Source organism: Loxodonta africana, chromosome 5 (genome assembly GCF_030014295.1).
Source record: "Loxodonta africana isolate mLoxAfr1 chromosome 5, mLoxAfr1.hap2, whole genome shotgun sequence".
NCBI lineage: Eukaryota > Metazoa > Chordata > Mammalia > Proboscidea > Elephantidae > Loxodonta > Loxodonta africana.
Window position 1 is genome coordinate 79,963,519 of NC_087346.1, and position 18,567 is coordinate 79,982,085.

The 18,567-nt window shown below is 38.6% G+C and overlaps 1 protein-coding gene across 1 annotated transcript in view; it reads left to right on the forward strand.

Moving 5' to 3' along the window:
• The first annotated feature begins 676 nt into the window (after positions 1–676).
• Positions 677–18,567, forward strand: part of BTC (betacellulin) — a 51,624-nt gene continuing 33,733 nt past the window's right edge. The window contains exon 1 of the mRNA XM_003414216.3: positions 677–785. Coding sequence (XP_003414264.1) covers positions 677–785 — 109 coding nt within the window. The remainder of the gene's footprint in view (positions 786–18,567) is intronic.

Here is an 18,567-nt window from a genome sequence, read left to right on the forward strand (position 1 = left end):
GGCTATTGTGAAGGGACTGATTTAACAAAGTTGAAGAGGATGTAGTCAGTAACAATTTAGTGGTGCAGTGATGTGGAGCGTAAAGACTGAAGATGAGCACTGGGTCTGAGATTCACTTGGAAACAGTACTGTTGCTCTTGCCTGCCGTGGCTTGGATGTCACCGGCCTTCTCATCCTCCACCTTGTCTGGATGACCTAATGCTCAGGAAGTATTTACTGAGAGCCCTGGTGGTACAGTAGTTAAGAGCCCAGCTGCCAACTGGAAGGTAGGCAGTTCGAATCCACTAGCTGCTCCTTGGAAACTCTAAGGGGCAGTTCTACTCTGTCCTATAGGGTCGCTTGCCATGAGTCAGAACTGACTGGATGGTGATGGGCCTGCTATCGTCAGCAAGATGCTAGAGTATGTGGGGGTGGCAGTGGAAAAAGAGTTCAGAGATTTCTAAAACATGATTCTACCCTAGAAAAATCTGATGTTCTATTTGAACAAGACTAACAGATATAAAATAAGAAAAAAATTCATGAAACTAGAGAAGAAAGCCCTCAACAGTGAGCAGTAGAGTAGTGGGGAAGGCTGCCTGGAGGACAGTGATGCCTTAAAGCCTGGGGAAGATGTGGAAGAATAGAGAAGAGAGGAAGAAATAGACAAGGGGAAATAACATTTGGTAAAGGGTCGGTGATGGGAATGAAAATGCTTTATTTGATCAGCCTGCCAGAGAGAAGTGACAAGAGGCAGTCAGATTATGAAGAACCAAAAAGCCAGATCAAAGATGTTTGGACCCGAGCCCGTACGTAGTCAAATATACAACATCATAGGACTTAAATAAAGGAGTGATAAAGTAATGAGAGTCCCTTGATGATGGACTGCGATTGATGATTGAAGAAAATAAATCTGGCAGTGGGGTGCAGGGTGGGAAGGAGCAGGGGGGCTGGGGCCTGAGGACCTGATTGCTTCATACGTATAATCCAGGAATGAGCAAATTAGGGTCTAAATTAGGGTGATGTGCCGGCACATGGTTATTAATACTCACAATATATTATAAATTAACCAAAACTAAATTGTATAATTTATTTTGTAACTATATAATTTTAAATAATGTATTATGGGTCAATTAAAATTAATTTATATTATAGTAAATACAGATAATTAATGCTTACTATTAAGGATCTGTGAGTCAGAATCAACTCAATGGCAGTGGGTTTGGTTTTGCTTTTTAGTATTAAGGTTCCCTGGTGGCTCAACAGTTAAGAGTTTTATTGCTACCCAAAAGGCTGGCGGTTCAAACCCAGCCAGCAGTTACTTGGGAGAAGATTCGGCAATCTGCTCCCATAAAGATTACAGTCTAGAAAACCTTATGGGGCAGTTCTGTTCTGTCACATGGGATTGCTATGAGTTGAAATTGACTCAAAGGCTGTCAATGATAGGATAATATCCATGTGCCTACGAGGAAGACCAGTCAATATGACTATTACTCAAATTTATACACCAACCACTAAGGCCAAAGATGAAGAAATAGAAGATTTTTATCAGCTGCTTCAGTCTGAAATTGATCGAACGTGCAATCAGTATGCATTGATAATTACTGGTGATTGGAATGCAAAAGTTGGAAACAAAGAAGAAGAATCAGTAGTTGGAAAACATGGCCTTGGTGATAGAAACAATGCCAGATATCGAATGATAGAATTTTGCAAGACCAACGACTTCTTCATGGCAAATACCTTCTTTCACCAACATAAACGGTGACTATACACATGGACCTCACCAGATGAAACACGCAGGAATCAAATTGACTACATCTGTGGAAAGAGACAATGGAAAACTCAATATCATCAGTCAGAGCAAGGCCGGGGGTCGACTGTGGAACAAACCATCAATTGCGCAGATGCAAGTTCAAGCTGAAACTGAAGAAAATCAGAGCAAGTCCACGAGAGCCAAAATATGACCTTGAGTATATCCCACCTGAATTTAGAGACCATCTCAAGAATAGATTTGACCCATTGAACACTAGTGACCGAAGACCAGATGAGTTGTAGAATGACATCAAGGACATCATACACGAAGAAAGCAAGAGGTCATTGAAAAGACAGGAAAGAAAGGAAAGACCAAGATGGATGTCAGAGAAGACTCTGAAACTTGAGCAGCTAAAGCAAAAAGAAGAAAAGAAGAAGTAAAAGAGCTGAACAGAAGATTTCAAAGGGTGGCTCGAGAAGACAAAGTGTTATAATGACATGTGCAAAGAGCTGGAGATGGAAAACCAAAAGGAAAGAATACGCTTGGTGTTTCTCAAGCTGAAAGAACTGAGGAAAAAATTCAAGCCTCGAGTTGCAATAGTGAAGGATTGTATGGGGAAAATATTAAACCATGCAGGAAGCATCAAAAGAAGATGGAAGGAATACACAGAGTCATTATACCAAGAAGAATTAGTCGATATTCAGCCATTTCAAGAGGTAGCATGAGATCAGGAACCAATGGTACTAAGGGAAGAAGTCCAAGCTGCTCTGAAGGCATTGGCGAAAAACAAAGCTCCAGGAATTGATGGAACATCAATTGAGCTGTTTTAACAAACAGATGCAGCGCTGGAGGTGCTCACTCATCTATGCCAAGAAATATGGAAGACAGTTTCCTGGCCAACTGACTGGAAGAGATCCATATTTATGCCTATTCCCAAGAAAAGTGATCCAACTGTATGCACAAATTATAGAACAATATCATTAATATCACATGCAAGCAAAATTTTGCTGAAGATCATTCAAAAAATGGCTGCAGCAATGTATCAACAAGGAACTTCCAGAAATTCTGGCTGGTTTCAGAAGAGGACATGGAACCAGGGATATCATTGCTGATGTCAGATGGATCCTGGCTGAAAGCAGAGAATACCAGAAGGATGTTTACCTGTGTTTTATTGACTATGCAAAGGCATTCAACTGTGTGGATCACAACAAATTACGGATAACATTGCAAAGAATGGGAATTCCAGAACACTTAATCCTGCTCATGAGGAACCTGTACTTAGACTAAGAGGCAGTCATTCAACAGAACAGGGGGATACTGTGTGGTTTAAAGCCAGGAAAGGTGTGTGTCAGGGTCGTATCCTTTCACAATACCTATTCAATCTGTATGCTGAGCAAATAGTCAGAGAAGCTGAACTACAAGAAGAAGAATGGGGCATCAGGATTGGAGGAAGGCTCATTAACAGCCTGTGTTATGCAGATGACACAACCTTGTTCACTGGAAGTGAAGAGAACTTAAAGCACTTACTAATGAAGATCAAAGACCACAGCCTTCAGTATGGATTACACCTCAACATAAAGAAAACAAAAATCCTCACAACTGGACCAATAAGCAACATCACGATAAACGGAGAAAAGATCGAAGTTGTCAAAGATTTCATTTTACTTGGATCCACAATCAACACCCATGGAAGCAGCAGTCAAGAAATCAAACGACACACTGCATTGGGCAAACCTACTGCAAGGACCTCTTTAAAGTATTATAAAGAGAAGATGTCATCTTGAAGACTAAGGTGCACCTGACCCAAGCCATGGTATTTTCAGTGGCATCATATGCATGTAAAAGCTGGACAATGAATAAGAAAGACCGAAGAAGAATTGACACCTTTGAATTGTGGTGTTGGCGAAGAATATTGAATATACCACGGACTGCCAAAAGAACGAACAAATCTGTCTTGGAAGAAGTACAATCAGAATGCTCCTTAGAAGCAAGAATGGTGAGACTGCATCTTATATACTCTGGACATGTTGTCAGGATGGATCAGTCCCCGGAGAAGGACATCATGCTTGGCAAAGTATAGGGTCAGCGGAAAAGAGGAAGACCCTCAGTGAGGTGGATTGACACAGTGGCTGCAACAATGGGCTGAAACATAACAATGATTATAAGGATGGCGCAGGACTGGGCAGTGTTCCGTTCTGTTGTGCATGGGGTCGCTATGAGTTGGAACTGACTCGACAGCACCTAACAACAACATACCATATTGGTTTGTTTTTATTTTACTAAAAATATGTAAAGGCATTTTCAAAGGGTCAGTAGAAATCTTGAGCCACCAAACCCCTCCCATTTTTCAAAAAATGGTATTTTCCAAAAAAGGATTGAATTTCTCAACTGTATTCACTTATTTAACAACTTCAGCTGTTGACAGGAATCAAATTCCAGTCATTAAGAAGGAACTACAAAGAAGGGAGGCCTGACTACTGTGTTTCCAGCTTTGTAATTATGTGTAAGAAAAATTCCTTGAGAATTATTTGCATCTCTGAGCATTATGGGTTATGGGGTATAGACTTAGTTTGTATCTGGTTATGATTTTTGAAACGATAAAGAAGTCTTCCTTGCCAAAGGAAGGGAACACCCTATAGTGACTTCATTCTTAGCCACGTTTACATTTGCTGGCATTTGAAAGGCATGCATGAAAACCTAAGCCTGGTTCCAGTAACTTTTACATTTTGTTAATTTTAATGAGGGCAGTTCCTGAGCTCCCAATGTTTTACTCCAAAAGGTAGTGTATATGTTGGGTAATTGGAATGTATGCCACAAAATATACTATTTAAACAATGATTGATGTTTGGTGATTAGGTTCCCAAGTCAACTCACAAAAGACTTTTTAATCCACAATGTACTTAGAGAATAGAACTAATAATAATAATTAAAGTCTATAATTAAGCATTGGAGTCCCTGGAAACAGTTAACACCCTTTGCTGTTAACCAAAAGGTTAGAGGTTCAAATCTACCCAGATGTGCCTTGGAAGAAAGATGTGGTGATGTACTTCCAAAAAATTAGCCATTGAAAACCCTGTGGAGCACAGTTCTACTCTAATATACATGGGATAGCTGTGAGTCGAAGTTGATTTCACAGCAACTGGTTAATTAAATATCAGGTTAGCAGAAAATGCATTTGATTTCAATATATCTTTATGATAGTCTCCTCTTCTGCTTTGAGGGATAGATAGGAAGGAGGTAAATTGTCTTTCATTCATTCAACGGACATTTATTGATTATATATTATGAACACGGGTACTATATAATTATTGATGATTGAATATACCTTCCTACTTGGACCATTTATTCCTCAGATGGGGGTCACAAAGCAAGAGTCTCTTTATGGGGGATTGGAAATTGTGAGTTATGTCTCTTAGGTTTGCAAGTCTAACACTCTCTGCTCTGGCAACCATAATACCATTCATTTATACAAGTTAAACACATTCTTAACTCACCTATTCTGTGACAAATGCAAAATGCTTCAAATGAAACAGTCCCGAACATTCTTTTGAGATGAGCATCTTTTCTTATTTACATGAAAAACCTAATGCACACACAAGATATGGATGTGCTAAATTTATACAGCAATTTAATCATCATGTTGTTGGTTGCTGTCAAGTTGATTCTGACTCATGGAAACTCATCTGTGCAGAGTAGAACTACTCTGTGGCTTTTTTTTTTTTTTTAATGATATTTTATTGAGTTTTTGGTGAAAGCTTACACAAGTTAGGTTCCCATTTGACAATTCCTACACAAATTGTTCAGTGACATTAGTTACATTTATCACAATGTGTCAACATTCTATTTAATTGTGTTCCATTTGTATTGTTTCCAGGACTATAGTTTCCCTGCCCCCTTATCTTCTTAGCTTTTTGTTTGAGTCGTTATTGACCTTTTGGCCTCATACTGATGGTTTTTAACTAATGCACTGATGTTATGAGTAATATCTTTTATTTTGTGTGTCATTCTGTTATTTTGCTAAAAGGTGATTTCATAGGCTTTTTTTTTTTTTTAAGTAAGAATTTGAGTTCTGCTCCACATTTTCCTCCCATTCTACACAGGACCATCTACTGTGACCCTGGTCAGAACAGTCAGCGGTGGTAGCTGGGCATCATCCAGCTCTTCTGGTCTCAGGGTAGGTGAGGTTGTGGTTCGTGTAGACTTTTTTCTTCTCTGAGCTTGTGGTTGCCTTCTTATTGTTTTACTCCTGGCGAGTAGAGACGCCTAGTTGTGTCATAGATGGCCACTCACAAGCTTTTAAGACCCCAGGTGCTACTCACTTCATAGGATCCAGGTCATGATTTTTGTGAACTATGTTATGCCAACTGACTGAGTCATCCCATGAGACTACGTTCCTAAACTTTCAAACCCAGAAAATTAGTCTTGGATGATGTTTGGTTATGTTTGTGGAGTATCTATCTCTATTTGCGTCTTCAATGAATATATGTGCCTGTACCCACATATTTGTATTTACACGTACCTTACCCACATATTTGTATTTACACGTACCTATAGAGCCCTGGTGGCACAGTGGTTAAGAGCTATGGCTCCTAACCAAAATGTCGGCAGTTTGAATCCACCAGCTGCTTCGTGGAAACCCTGCGTGGCAGTTCTACTCTGTCCTATAGGGTCGCTATGAATTAGAGTCACCTCAATAGCAACAGGTTTGGATTTCTGGTTTATAGATACTTCTATCCGTTCTCACCTATGCATACATCTGTACCTACCCGTACACCAGTATGCCCATATCCATCCGTATGTGCTCAAATACTCATTTTACTTGGTTGTGCTGCACTCACTACATCTACATTTGGTGCCATTTATGCAGCAAAAAAAAAAAAAGTCTCTACGATCTAAAGCATGCTCCCCCTGCCTCCCCACCAAAGAACATTGGTGTCTTTATATATATATATCTATTCTTGTTGTCTTCTTATTAAAGAAGGATCATTCAATATTTGTCCTTATATGCTTATTTCACTTAGCATTATGCCCTTCAGATCCATTCATGTTATAACGTGCTTTGCAGACTCATCATTGCTCTTTATGGTTGCATAAAAGTATCCTATTGTATGTATATACCACAATTTGCTTACCTCTTCATCCCTTGATGGAAGCCCTGGTGGCGCAGTGGTTAAGAACTACAGCTGCTAACCAAAAGGTCGGCAGTTTGAATCCACCAGGCACTCCTCGGAAACCATATGGGACAGTTCTACTCTGTCCTATAGGATCACTATGAGTTGGAATTGACTCGATGGCACACAACGAAACAACAATATACATCCCTTGGTGGGCACTTCAGTTGCTTCCGTTTATTTGCTGTTGTGAATAAAACAGCAATGAACATAGTTGTGCATATGTCTGTTCATGTCATTATTTTTAGGTCTCTAGTGTCACTAAAAAAAAAATTTTTTTTTTTTTTCAGTGTCACTATGAGCCGGAATTGACTTGACAGCAAGGGTTTAGTTGTTTTGGTTTTTTATCGTTAGTAATATATACTACATACAATGTTGCAGTTTGTAATTTGCTGATATTATCATTCTCATACCAGCTCCTATAGATGAATAAATATTGGATTTATGAAGATACTGATAATAAAGGCAATAATAATGAAAACTAAGGAAAAAAGGTGTTCGACTTATGTCAGAGCCGACTTAAAACAGAGTTTTTATCAGGAAACAGTGCTGAATTTTATCAAATGCTTTTCTGCATCAATTGATATGCTCGTATGGTTCTTTTGTTTTATTTATGTGGTGGATTACATTGATTGGTTTTCTAATGTTGAACCACCCCTTTAATCCTGGTGTAAATTCCAATGGATCATGGTTTATGAAGTTTTTGATATGTTGCTGAAGTTTGTAGAAAACTTTTACATCTATGTTCATAAGGAATACTGGTCTGCAATTTTGTTTTTTTGTGAGGTCTTTGAATCCAGCACCTGGTCCTTGGAAACCGTATGGGGCAGTTCTACTCTGTTCTACAGGGTCTCTATGAGTCAGAATCCACTTGAGAGCAAGGAGTTTGGTTTAACGGGTTTTTGCCTTTTTTTGTAGATATCAGGGTTATGCCGGCTTCACAGAAAGAGTTCAGTAGTGTTCCTTCCAATTCTGTGTTTTTGAAGAGATTGGGTAGAATTGGCGTCAGCTCCTCTCTGAATGTTCCATAGAAATCTCCAGTGTAGCCCTCTGGTCATGGGCTTTTTATTTTTGCCATTTTTCTTTTCTTTTTTTTGTAATGACATCTTCAATCTCTTCTTTTTGAATGGGTCTGTTTAAAATTTCTCCCTCTGTTTGTGTTACTTTGGGTAGGTACTGTGTTTCTAGGAATTTGTCCATTTCATTTAGGTTTTCAGATTTGCTGGAGTACAATTTTTTGTAGTAATCAGTTAAGATCGTCTTTATCTCTGATGGATCAGTTGTTTTGTAGATTCTATTGCTTTTCTACTTTACGTTTTGTTTATTTCTACCTCTATCTCTATTATTTCCTTTTTTTCTGGTAGCTTTTGGCTTCTTTTACACTTTCTTTTCTATTTATTCTGTTATCAGTTTAAGGTAATGATTTTGGATCTTCTTTTTTAATGTAGGCATTTATTGCTATGACTTTTCCTCTGAGTACTGCTTTTGCCGTGTCCCAAAGGTTTTGATGTGTTGAGTTTTCATTTTCATTTGATTCTGGGAATTTTTAAATTTCACTTTTGATTTTTTCTATGGCCCAATAGTTTTTTAGTAGTATAGTATTTAGTTTCCATATATTTTTTTCCCTTATTTTTCCTGTTGTTCATTCCTAACTTTATATCATTATGGTTAGAGAAGATACTTTGTATGATTTCGATCTTCTGAAACTTTTTGAGACTTGTTTTGTGTTCTAACATATGGTCTGTTCTAGAAAATTATCCTTATGTGCTGGACAAGAATGTGTATTGTTCTGATACTGGGTGGAGTGTTCTATATATGTTCCCTAGGTCCAATTGGCTTGTGGTTTTATTTAAGTTCTCCATGTCCTTAGTGATCTTCTCTTTAGATGTTCTGTCTACAACTGAAAGTGGTGTATTAAAGTCCCCTACTATTATTGTGGAATTGTCTGTTTCTCCTTTCATATTAGTTAGTATTTTTTTCATGTATTTTGGAGCATCACCCTTAGGTGCATATGTATTTATAACTGTTATGTCTTCTTGCTGAATTGACTCTTTTATTATTATGTAATGCCCTTTTTTATCTCTTGTAATAGATCTTGATTTAAAGCCTATTTTATCTGAAATCAGTATGCCCACCCCTGCTCTTTTTTGTTATGGGTCGTATGGAATATTTTTCTCCATCCTTTTATTTCCCATTTGTTTGTGTCCTTATGTCTAAGGTGTGTTTCTTATAGACAGCAAAAGGATGGATCATGTTCCTTTTAACCATTTTGCCACTCTCTGTCTTTTGCATGAGGCATTTAGACCACTTACATTTAAGGTTATTACTGAAGACAAAGTGTCTACCTCACTTATTTTGTTATTTGCTTTTTGAGTGTTTTGTAGCTTCTTTGCTTTTTTATTCTGATTTCTCTGTTTTTGTATTTGGCTGCTTTTTGTGATGAGCCTTTTTGCTTTCTTCTTTTCTTCTGAATGTTTTTTCTTGGTAATGTCTTAACATTTATTACACAGCTTACATTTATAAACAATGGTTAACATATGAACAACAGTTAAAAAACAACCTTAACATAATAAATCTATCCCTGATATGCTCCTCCCTCCTCTGTTTCTGTTGGTGTATCTCCATTAACATCAATATATAACCTGTATTTGAAAAGTTTACTTTGTGCTTATTTCTTACAAACTCGATGCTGTATTGTTTGAGGAATTTAATTATTGAGTTTATTTCTAAAACTATCATACACTTGATACTAATGATTAACCATGTTGTTGCATTTTTGGGGCCTCTCTCTCTTCCTCCCATTATTTATTCATTTTCCCACGTACAGATATGAGTATTTATTTAATGCTCTTGCCTTTCCATTTGGAGTACCCCTTTGAGTAATACTTGCAAAGCTGGGCAAATTCCCAGAGCTTTTGTTTGTTTGGGAGTGTCTTGATTTCTCATTTGATTTTGAATGACAACTTGGCTGGGTAAAGAATCCTTGGTTGGCAAGTGTTTTTGTCCAGTATTTTATATATGTTACACCATTGTCTTCTGCCCTCTAGAGTTTCTAGGAAGAAATCTGCACTGATTCTTATGAAAGACTGTTGATATGTTATATTGTGGTTTTCTCTTGTTGCTTTCAGGATTCTCTCCTTGTCTTTGGTTTTCAAGAACTTGATTAGGATATGGTGCAGTGTTGATCTTTTTGTGTCTCTTCTGATTGGTGGGGGAGGGCCGTGAGTTCCTGCAGTTTCCTGTATTTGCAAGCTTGATTTTCTGTGTAGGTCTGAGAAATTCTGATGATCTCTAAAAAATCGTTTCTATGCCTTTATTGTTGTCGTGGTGCTCTGGAATCCCAATAATTCTAATGTTAGGTTTCTTAATTGAGTCACCTGTTTCCTTATGGGTTTGTTTGCTTTTCTCTGTTCTTTTCTCTTGTTTCTCTTGAGATTTGATAAATTCAGTTGTTTTGTCTTCTAGTTTATTCATTTATTCTATATTCTGTCTGTTTGACTCTACTGTTGAATGTTTCTCTTGTTTTTACTAATTCAGTTCCTTTATTCTTCAGTTCCAGTAATTCTTTTTGTTTTTGCTTTTTTTTTTTTTTCAATTCCTTGTTGAGTCTCTCATTTTGTTCATTTGCTTCCAGATTTCTGCTAGTTTGTTTTCTGCATGATTTTTTCCTTTTTTGGACATATTTAGCACCACAGTCTGAAAATTATCAATTCTCTGGGTTAGTCTGGCCTCCACAGAAGAAATTTCCTCTTCTTCATGTTTTGCTTTTGATTGATCCTTCTTCTCTTAGGATTTTGTGTATTTTTACTTTTTTTTTTTTTGAACTTGGGCCACTTCATTATTTTTATTTATTTATTTTATTTTAAATTTTGTATTCTGGTTTTCCTGGGAAAATTTTCTGATTGGGTGCCTTGGTGGCACAGTGGCCAAGCACCTGACTGCCAACCAAAAGGCTGGGGTCTGCATCTACTAGCCACTCCATGGAAGAAAGATGGAGCAGCCCACCTCTGCAAAAACTCACAGCCCTGGGAAACACACAGAGAAGCTCCATTCCACCCCATGGGATCTCTATGAGTCAGAATCTACCCAGCAGCAGGGGCTTAGTATCTTCTCCTAAGAACCATAGAGGGCACTCTTATCCTTTGGTTTTGTTCAGTGCTGATTCAGGAGTTCTGGATGCTTGCTCTCTGAAATTCAATATACATGTGGCGGAGGGGGGGGCGAGTGTTTCACTGGTCCCAGATGCTCACATGAGCAGTAGGGCTTGACTTTCCTGTGGTGAAAGTGGGGGGCTGTCTATGTCTTTTCCTCATGAACACTGCTGCACAGGCTCTCCCATAATGTCGTGCTGTGGGCAGGGAGCCAGCCATTTCCCTCTGTGTCACCTGTCAGTGTTAAGTATTCCCCTAGCTCTGCTGACCTTTCAGCTCCTCCTGGTCCTAGTGCCCATCCATCTCAGGCCTCAGCAAGATTCAACAGTACTCTCTCACAGTGGTGTGATCTCCCTTCATCCCCTCCCAATTTGTGCTGCCTTAAAAAATCAGGCTACAACTCTCTTCGATAAACTCCCTTTCTGTGTTCTCTGTTTGGGATATTGCCTGGCCCCATCCCAAGATGGCTGCATCAAGTGAGTGCTCCTGATTTTAGTGGGTAGGTTCTCCCTGCTTCTGTGCCATCCTTGCTCCTTCTGTCTTCCACTTTTGGACTCAACCTGACTCTCCAACACCTCAGCTGTCATCCAGAGTTCTGAGATTGCAATCTGTGCTTGCCGTTGTTCAGTGGGTTAGTTGCTGGGGGTGGGGAGGATGTAATTGGGAGTATCCACTCATTTCACCATCTTGCTCTGTTCTCCTTCTATGTAGGGTTTTCAAGGCTGTGACCTTTCAGAAGCAGATCACCATGCCTGTCTTCTGAGGAGCTTCTGGATAGGTTTGAACTGCCTACTTTTTGGTTAGTAGTCAAACACTTAACCATTTAAGCCACCCAAGGGAAGCATTTAATCTTCATCACCAGATCAGTTTCCTAGGTTTTTATCCTTCCTTAATTAAAAAAACCTAAGATTTTCCCAAAATGCTTTGTATTTCATCTTTAATGTCTTTAAATTTGCTAACAATGATTTATTTTTTTGTTAAACACACAGCTCCTTTTAAGATGACAGCTGTGCCTGGTTTTGCTGTGTAGGCTGACCTGGTAGAACTAGATTTGCTCATAAAATTTAGGAGTTGACTACTACCATCAACCAAACAATCTATACAAAAGCATGACTTTGTTGTACTAGGTAGGCTGGTGGAAAGTACAATCTTTACCACTGTAAGAGATTTAAATTTTTTTTTATTATTTTAAAATATTTTATTTTAGTGTGTTTATTGCTAAATAATACATGTCTAATATTAGACACATGAAAGTGTGTCTAATACTGATGTCTTAGACAGAGGTCTAATCATGTGTTAAGCATTAAGAAGAATTGTCCAAGTATAAGACAGTGTCTTTCCAAAAAGTTTGCAATATAGTGAATAAAAAAATTCACCACAAACTAAACATTGTGCAATAATAGTTCCAAACTTAGCAAAGTTTAAATTACATGCTGTTGCTAGGTGCTGTTGAGTTAGTTCTGACTCATAGTGACTCCACGTACAACAGAATGAAACACTGCCCCATCTGGAGCCATCCTCACAATTTACTGTTATACTTGAGCCCATTGTTGCAGCCCCTTTGTCAATCCATCTTGTTGAAGGTCTTCCTCTTTTTCATTTACCCTTTACTAACCATGATATCCTTCTCCAGGGGCTGATCCTTCCTGATAACATGTCTAAAGTACGTGAGACATAGTTGCGCCATCCTTGCTTCTAAGGAGCATTCTGGTTGTGCTTCTTCCAAGACAGATTTGTTTGTTTTTTGGCAGTCCGTGGTATAGTTAATATTCTTCACCACCACCACAATTCAAAGGCGTCAGTTCTTCTTCGGCCTTCCTTATTCATTGTCCAGGTTTCGCATGCATATGAGGCAACTGAAAACACCGTGGCTTGGGTCAGGCACACCTTAGTCTTCAAGATGAAATCTTTGCTTTGCTTTTCAATACTTTAAAGAGATCTTCTGCAGCCGATTTGCCCAATGCAATGAGTCTTTTGATTTCTTGACTGCTTCCATGGATATTGATTGTGGATACAAGGAAAATGAAATCCTTGACAACTTCAAGGTTTTTTCCATTTATCATCGTGTTGCTTATTAGTCCAGTTATGAGGATTTTTGCTTTCTTTATGTTGAGGTGTAATCCATACTGAAGACTTTGGCTTTTGATCTTCATCATTAAGTGCTTCAAGTCCTCTTCACTTTCAGCAAGCAAGGTTTGTTGTCTGCATAACACAGGCTGTTAATGAGCCTTCCTCCAAACTCGATGTCCCATTCTTCTTCATATAATACAGTCCAGCCTCTTGGGTTATTTGATCAACATACCAATTGAATAACTATGATTAAAGGATACAACCCTGACACACACCTTCCTTGACTTTAAACTGCACAGTATCCCCTCATTCTGTTCCAACAACTGCCTCTTGATCCATGTACAGCTTCCTTATGAGCACAATTAAGTGTTCTGGAATTCCCATCATTTGAAATGTTATCCATAATTTGTTATGATCTATAGTCAAATGCCTTTGCATAGTCAATAAAACACAGGTAAACACCTTTCTGGTATTCTCTGCTTTCAACCAGGATCCATTTGACATTAACAATGATATCCCTAGTTTCACATCCTCTTCTGAATCCAGCTTGAATTTCTGACAGCTCCTTGTTGATATACTGCCGCAGTTGCTTTTTAATGATCTTCAGCAAAATTTTGCTTGCTTGTGATATTAATGATATTGTTTGATAATTTCCACATTCAGTTGGATCACCATTCTTGGGAATAGTCACAAGTATGGATCTTTTCCAGTCGGGTGGCCAGGTAGCTGTCTTCCAAATTTCTTGACATAGGCAAGTGAGCACGTACAGCCCTGCGTCTATTTATTGAAACATCTCAATTGGTATTCCAATTGCTGGAGACCAGCTTTTCGCCAATGCCTTCAGTGCAGCTTTGACTTCTTCCTTCAGTACCATTGATTCTTGATTATATGGTACCTCCTGAAATGGTTGAATGTTGACCAGTTCTTTTTGGTATAGTGACTGTATATTCCTGCCATCTTTTTTTGATGCTTCCTGCATGATTTCATGTTTTCTCCATAGACTCTTCCAATATTGCAACTCGAGGCTTGAATTTTTTCTTCAGTTTTTTCAGCTTGAGAAATGCCAAGCATGTTCTTCCCTTTTGTTTTTCTTTCTCCAGGTCTTTGCACATGTCATTGTAACACATTACTTTGTCTTCTGGAGTTGCCCTTTGAAACTTTCTGTTCAGCTCTTTTACTTCATTATTTCTTTCTTTCGCTTTAGCTACTTGAAGTTCAAAAGCAAGTTTCAGAGTCTCTTCTGGCACTCCTTTTGGTCTTTTCTTTCTTTCCTGTCTCTTTAATGACTTTTTGCTTTCTTCATGTATGATGTCATTCCACAACTTGTCTGGCTTTCGGTCATTAATTACAGAGTATAGACTAAATATGATGTCAGAAAAGGAGAATTTATTATGGGATAGAGTAATTGTGAAAGTTCACCAAGGAAGTAGGGACTTGAGCTAGTTTCTTCCATGATGGTGGCAGAGAAAAACAAATGGGAGAAATTTAGAAGGTGGAGCATAAAGGATGGGCAAATTAATAATTAGTACTTTGTGTGTAGCTAAGATGTTAATGAGGTGGGATTAGAGGTGGTTATGTTAATGACTCATGACTCAATCTACAAGATTAGATGTATCTTGAGTCAATCTCTTTTAGGTTATGAAAAGACAGAAGCCAGTAGAGAGACAGGGGACCTCATATCACCAAGAAACAAGAACCAGGATAATAGTGCGTCCTTTGAACCTGGGATCGCTGGGCTGAGAAGCTCCTTGGCCAGGGAAGATTGATGAGGAAGACGTCTCCCAGAGCCGACAGAGAAAGAAAACCTTCCCTTGGAACGGGTGCCCTGATTTTGGGCTTCTAGCTTCCTAGACTGTGAGAGAATACATTTTTCTTTGTTAAAGCCAATCGTTTGTGGTATTTCTATTACAGCACCACTAGATAACTAAGACAAAGACTTTACCTTAAAATGTTATATAGTCTCCTACCTAGAGACATGGAACACTGGTGGCATCATGGTTAAGAGCTTGCCTACTAACCAAAAGGTCAGCAGTACAAATCTACCAGTTGCTCCTTGGAAACCCTATGGGAGCAGTTCCATTCTGTCCTGTTTGGTCTGTAGGGTTGCTATGAGTTGAAATGACTGGATGGCAATGAGTTTGCTTTGTTTGTTTGTTTTACCTAGAGACATTGTTATAAGACTGTGGACATACTCAAATTCCCTTTTTCTTTATCTCTGAAAGCTTGGTAAAGAGCTGGCCCCACTCTTGCTTAAGGTCCAAATAAGAGGTAGGGCTCAGTGTGTGTTTTTTTTCCCTTGTGCCTCAGCAACTGCTGCTAGATTTTCTAAGGCTGTAGTTGGTTCACCATCAGGAGGTAGTTCCAGGCCCATCTTAGAGTAACAATTAAGAAACAAAAACAAAAAACCCATTCCTGTTGAGTTGATTCTGACTCATGTGTTACAGAGTACAACTGATCCATAGAGTTTTCTTGGCTATAATCTTTACAGAAGCAGATCGCCAGGCCTTTCTTTTGCAGCACTGCTAGATGGGTTAGAACCACCGACCTTTATGTTAGTAGACAAGTGCAGATCACCTGGTAAAGAGATTAATCCAAGATGACAAATTTAAGAGAATTGAATAATGACCAAACAACACTTAGGCAAAACCAAAAAGGAAAGAACTTAATTCTTCTCACAAAAATTCCACCTTATTCTATGGCAATTGCATCTTGTAATCTTAAGGACACCATGTAGTCCCTAATTTATGTCAGAGGACCTCCTTTTTGCAAATTGAATAATAATGAATAACAGGCAGTTACTGCGATATTGTCAATGTGGGAGTAATATAGTAAATACAATAGTTTAATATTAGTCCTTGTGTGCAGGATGCATCAGATGAAGAAAGACTAAAGAATCAGAAGCAAGTAAAAGACCAGAATATCTGGACCAGAGTGGCAGCAATGGGAATAAAGGAGCAAGCTCAAATATTTCAAAGCAAGAATTAATAGGATATAGTGGCAAGTCAGGTGTAGAAAAGGAAGGAGAAGGAAGGTTGAAAGTTGTCTCTAAGACTACTAACCTGAGAGAAGAAAAGAATGTATGGTACCATATTTGAAAGAGAATTGCTTTCCCCCCGGTCCGCCCCGGGACGGGGGCAGATGCTAACAGCTTTTGAGACATTCAAATGTCCTATGAGCATTTCAAAATATGAAGTTGACTTCTAATTTTAGAGTAGGGTAACCCAAGCCTGGCTATTTGCCCAAGGAATGCAAAAAGTACAGATTATCAGGCCTCTCCCAGATCTAGGAAAGTCTGGTTAGATATGTTCCTAGGAATCTAAAATTTTAAAAGACTCTCCAGGAGAAGACAAAAATTTTCCTTACAGAATAATTCCACATAATATATGTAAATACACCCCCTCTAAGAGTCAGAGCTTAATCCCTGCACATCCTTCGAGTGTAGACTGAACTAGTGACTTGTTTCCCAAGAATAGAGTATGAAAAGAAAAGAAAAGTAAATTTACAATGGAAAAACATAATAAGCAGTACCTCAACCAAGTGATCAAATTTAGCATCACCAGTGATGGCATGTAGCTATCATGTACCCCCTGATAAGGTGTGATGAGATGAATACTCACCTCCGTAGCATTCTTTCAAAAAAATCCATGACCCCAGTCAAATCATTAAAAAACTCATATTGAGGCACATTCTACAAAATCCTTGACCAGTACTCCTCAAAATTGTCAGAAAGAACCAAAAGTCATGAACTTGTCACATACCAGGGGAGACTAAGGATCCTGAAACAGAAAAATGACATTAATTGAAAAACTGGTGAAAGCAGAATAAAATGTTGAATTTAGTTGATAGTAATGTACCAGTGTTTTTTTTTTTGTTAGTTTGGATAAGTGTACCACTGTAATGTAAGAGGAAACCCTGGTGGCGTAGTGGTTAAGTGCTACGGCTGCTAACCAAAGGGTTGGCAGTTCAAATCCACCAGGCGCTCCTTGGAAATTCTGTGGGGCAGTTCTACTCTGTCTTATAGGGTCAGTATGAGTTGGAATTGATGCCACTGGGTTTGGTTTGGTTTGGGTAATGTAAGATGATAAGGAGCCCTGGTAGCTCAATGATTAAGCACCTGGTAGCTATGTGAAAGGTCAGTGATTCAAACCCATCAGCCTCTCTTTGGGAGAAAAGACTTGACAATTTGCTCCCATAAAGATTACAGCCTAGGAAACCCTACAGGGAAGTTCTACTCTGTCATTTAAGGTCACTTGAGCACAACAGCAACAATGTAAGATGATAACATTATAGGAAACTGGAATTAGATGAGGGATGTATGAAAATGCTCTTTACTTTGGAAATTTTATGCAAATCTAAAATTATTGACAAAAAAAAAAGGTTTATTAATAAAACTAAAGACTCTTCAGGAGATTCTAATGACCAGCCAGTTTGAAGAACCACTTGGTTAGAAAATAGTGCTGGAAATGTAAATCAATTATTTAGCTAATTGTAATTTCAATGCCTAGTGGAGTGCCTGCCACCTAATAAATCCTCAGTAAATATTTTTCAAATAATGAGTCCACTTATGTTTTCTGAGATTGAATGACATTATAAAAAAGAGGCCTGTAGGTAGAGTCATGGAGCTGTGGTGGCGCAGTGGTTAAGAGCTCCACTGCTAACCAAAAAGGTCAGCAGTTCAAATCCACCAGCCACTCTTTAGAAGCTCTATGGGGCAGTTCTACTGCGTCCTACAGGGTTGCTATGGGTTGGAAATGACTCAATGGCAACAGGTTTGGGTTTTAGTAGGTAGAGTCACGGCAGCACCCATATTTATTACGTAGGAAGCAGAAAAAGAGCCTGGCAGAAGAAAGTGAATAGGGAAGGGTGAGTCAGGAAACCAAGAGCAGGGGTTTTAGATGGAAGACTTGGAAAAGTCAACCATATCAAATGCAGTGTAGTTGGAGAAGGATGAGGTTCAATCAGAGGCCACTGGTGAGTGAGCTAGGAGGAAATCATTGGTGTTCTTGAAAGACTAGAAACAACAGATTGATGGTAACTGAAAAAGCAAAATATGTACACAAAGGTGATTGAGAGGTTAGAAGTTGGATGGAATAGAAAACTTTTTTGGTTTATGATAGCCAACTTCAAATATTTAAAAATCTGTCTCAATAAGGGTTTTCTTTGTATAGTTCAGAGGGCAAAACTTGCCTTCCAGGAAGGCAGCTCTCACCTTCTTTTGAGAAGAATTTCCTCCCAAATAGAGCTTTTACAAAATGGAATCAGCTGCCTTGGGATGTGGTGAGCTTTCATGCATGGTCTGAGTGGTACTTATGGGGCCTTTTATAGAGATGATGCCTAGGTGAGGTAGAAGGTGGAATAAATGATCTCCAAGGTTTCATATGTCTAAGAATCTAGAATGATGTTATTGCACTTTGGGATTGCTTTGGAGGTTGGAAGATAGAGTTTC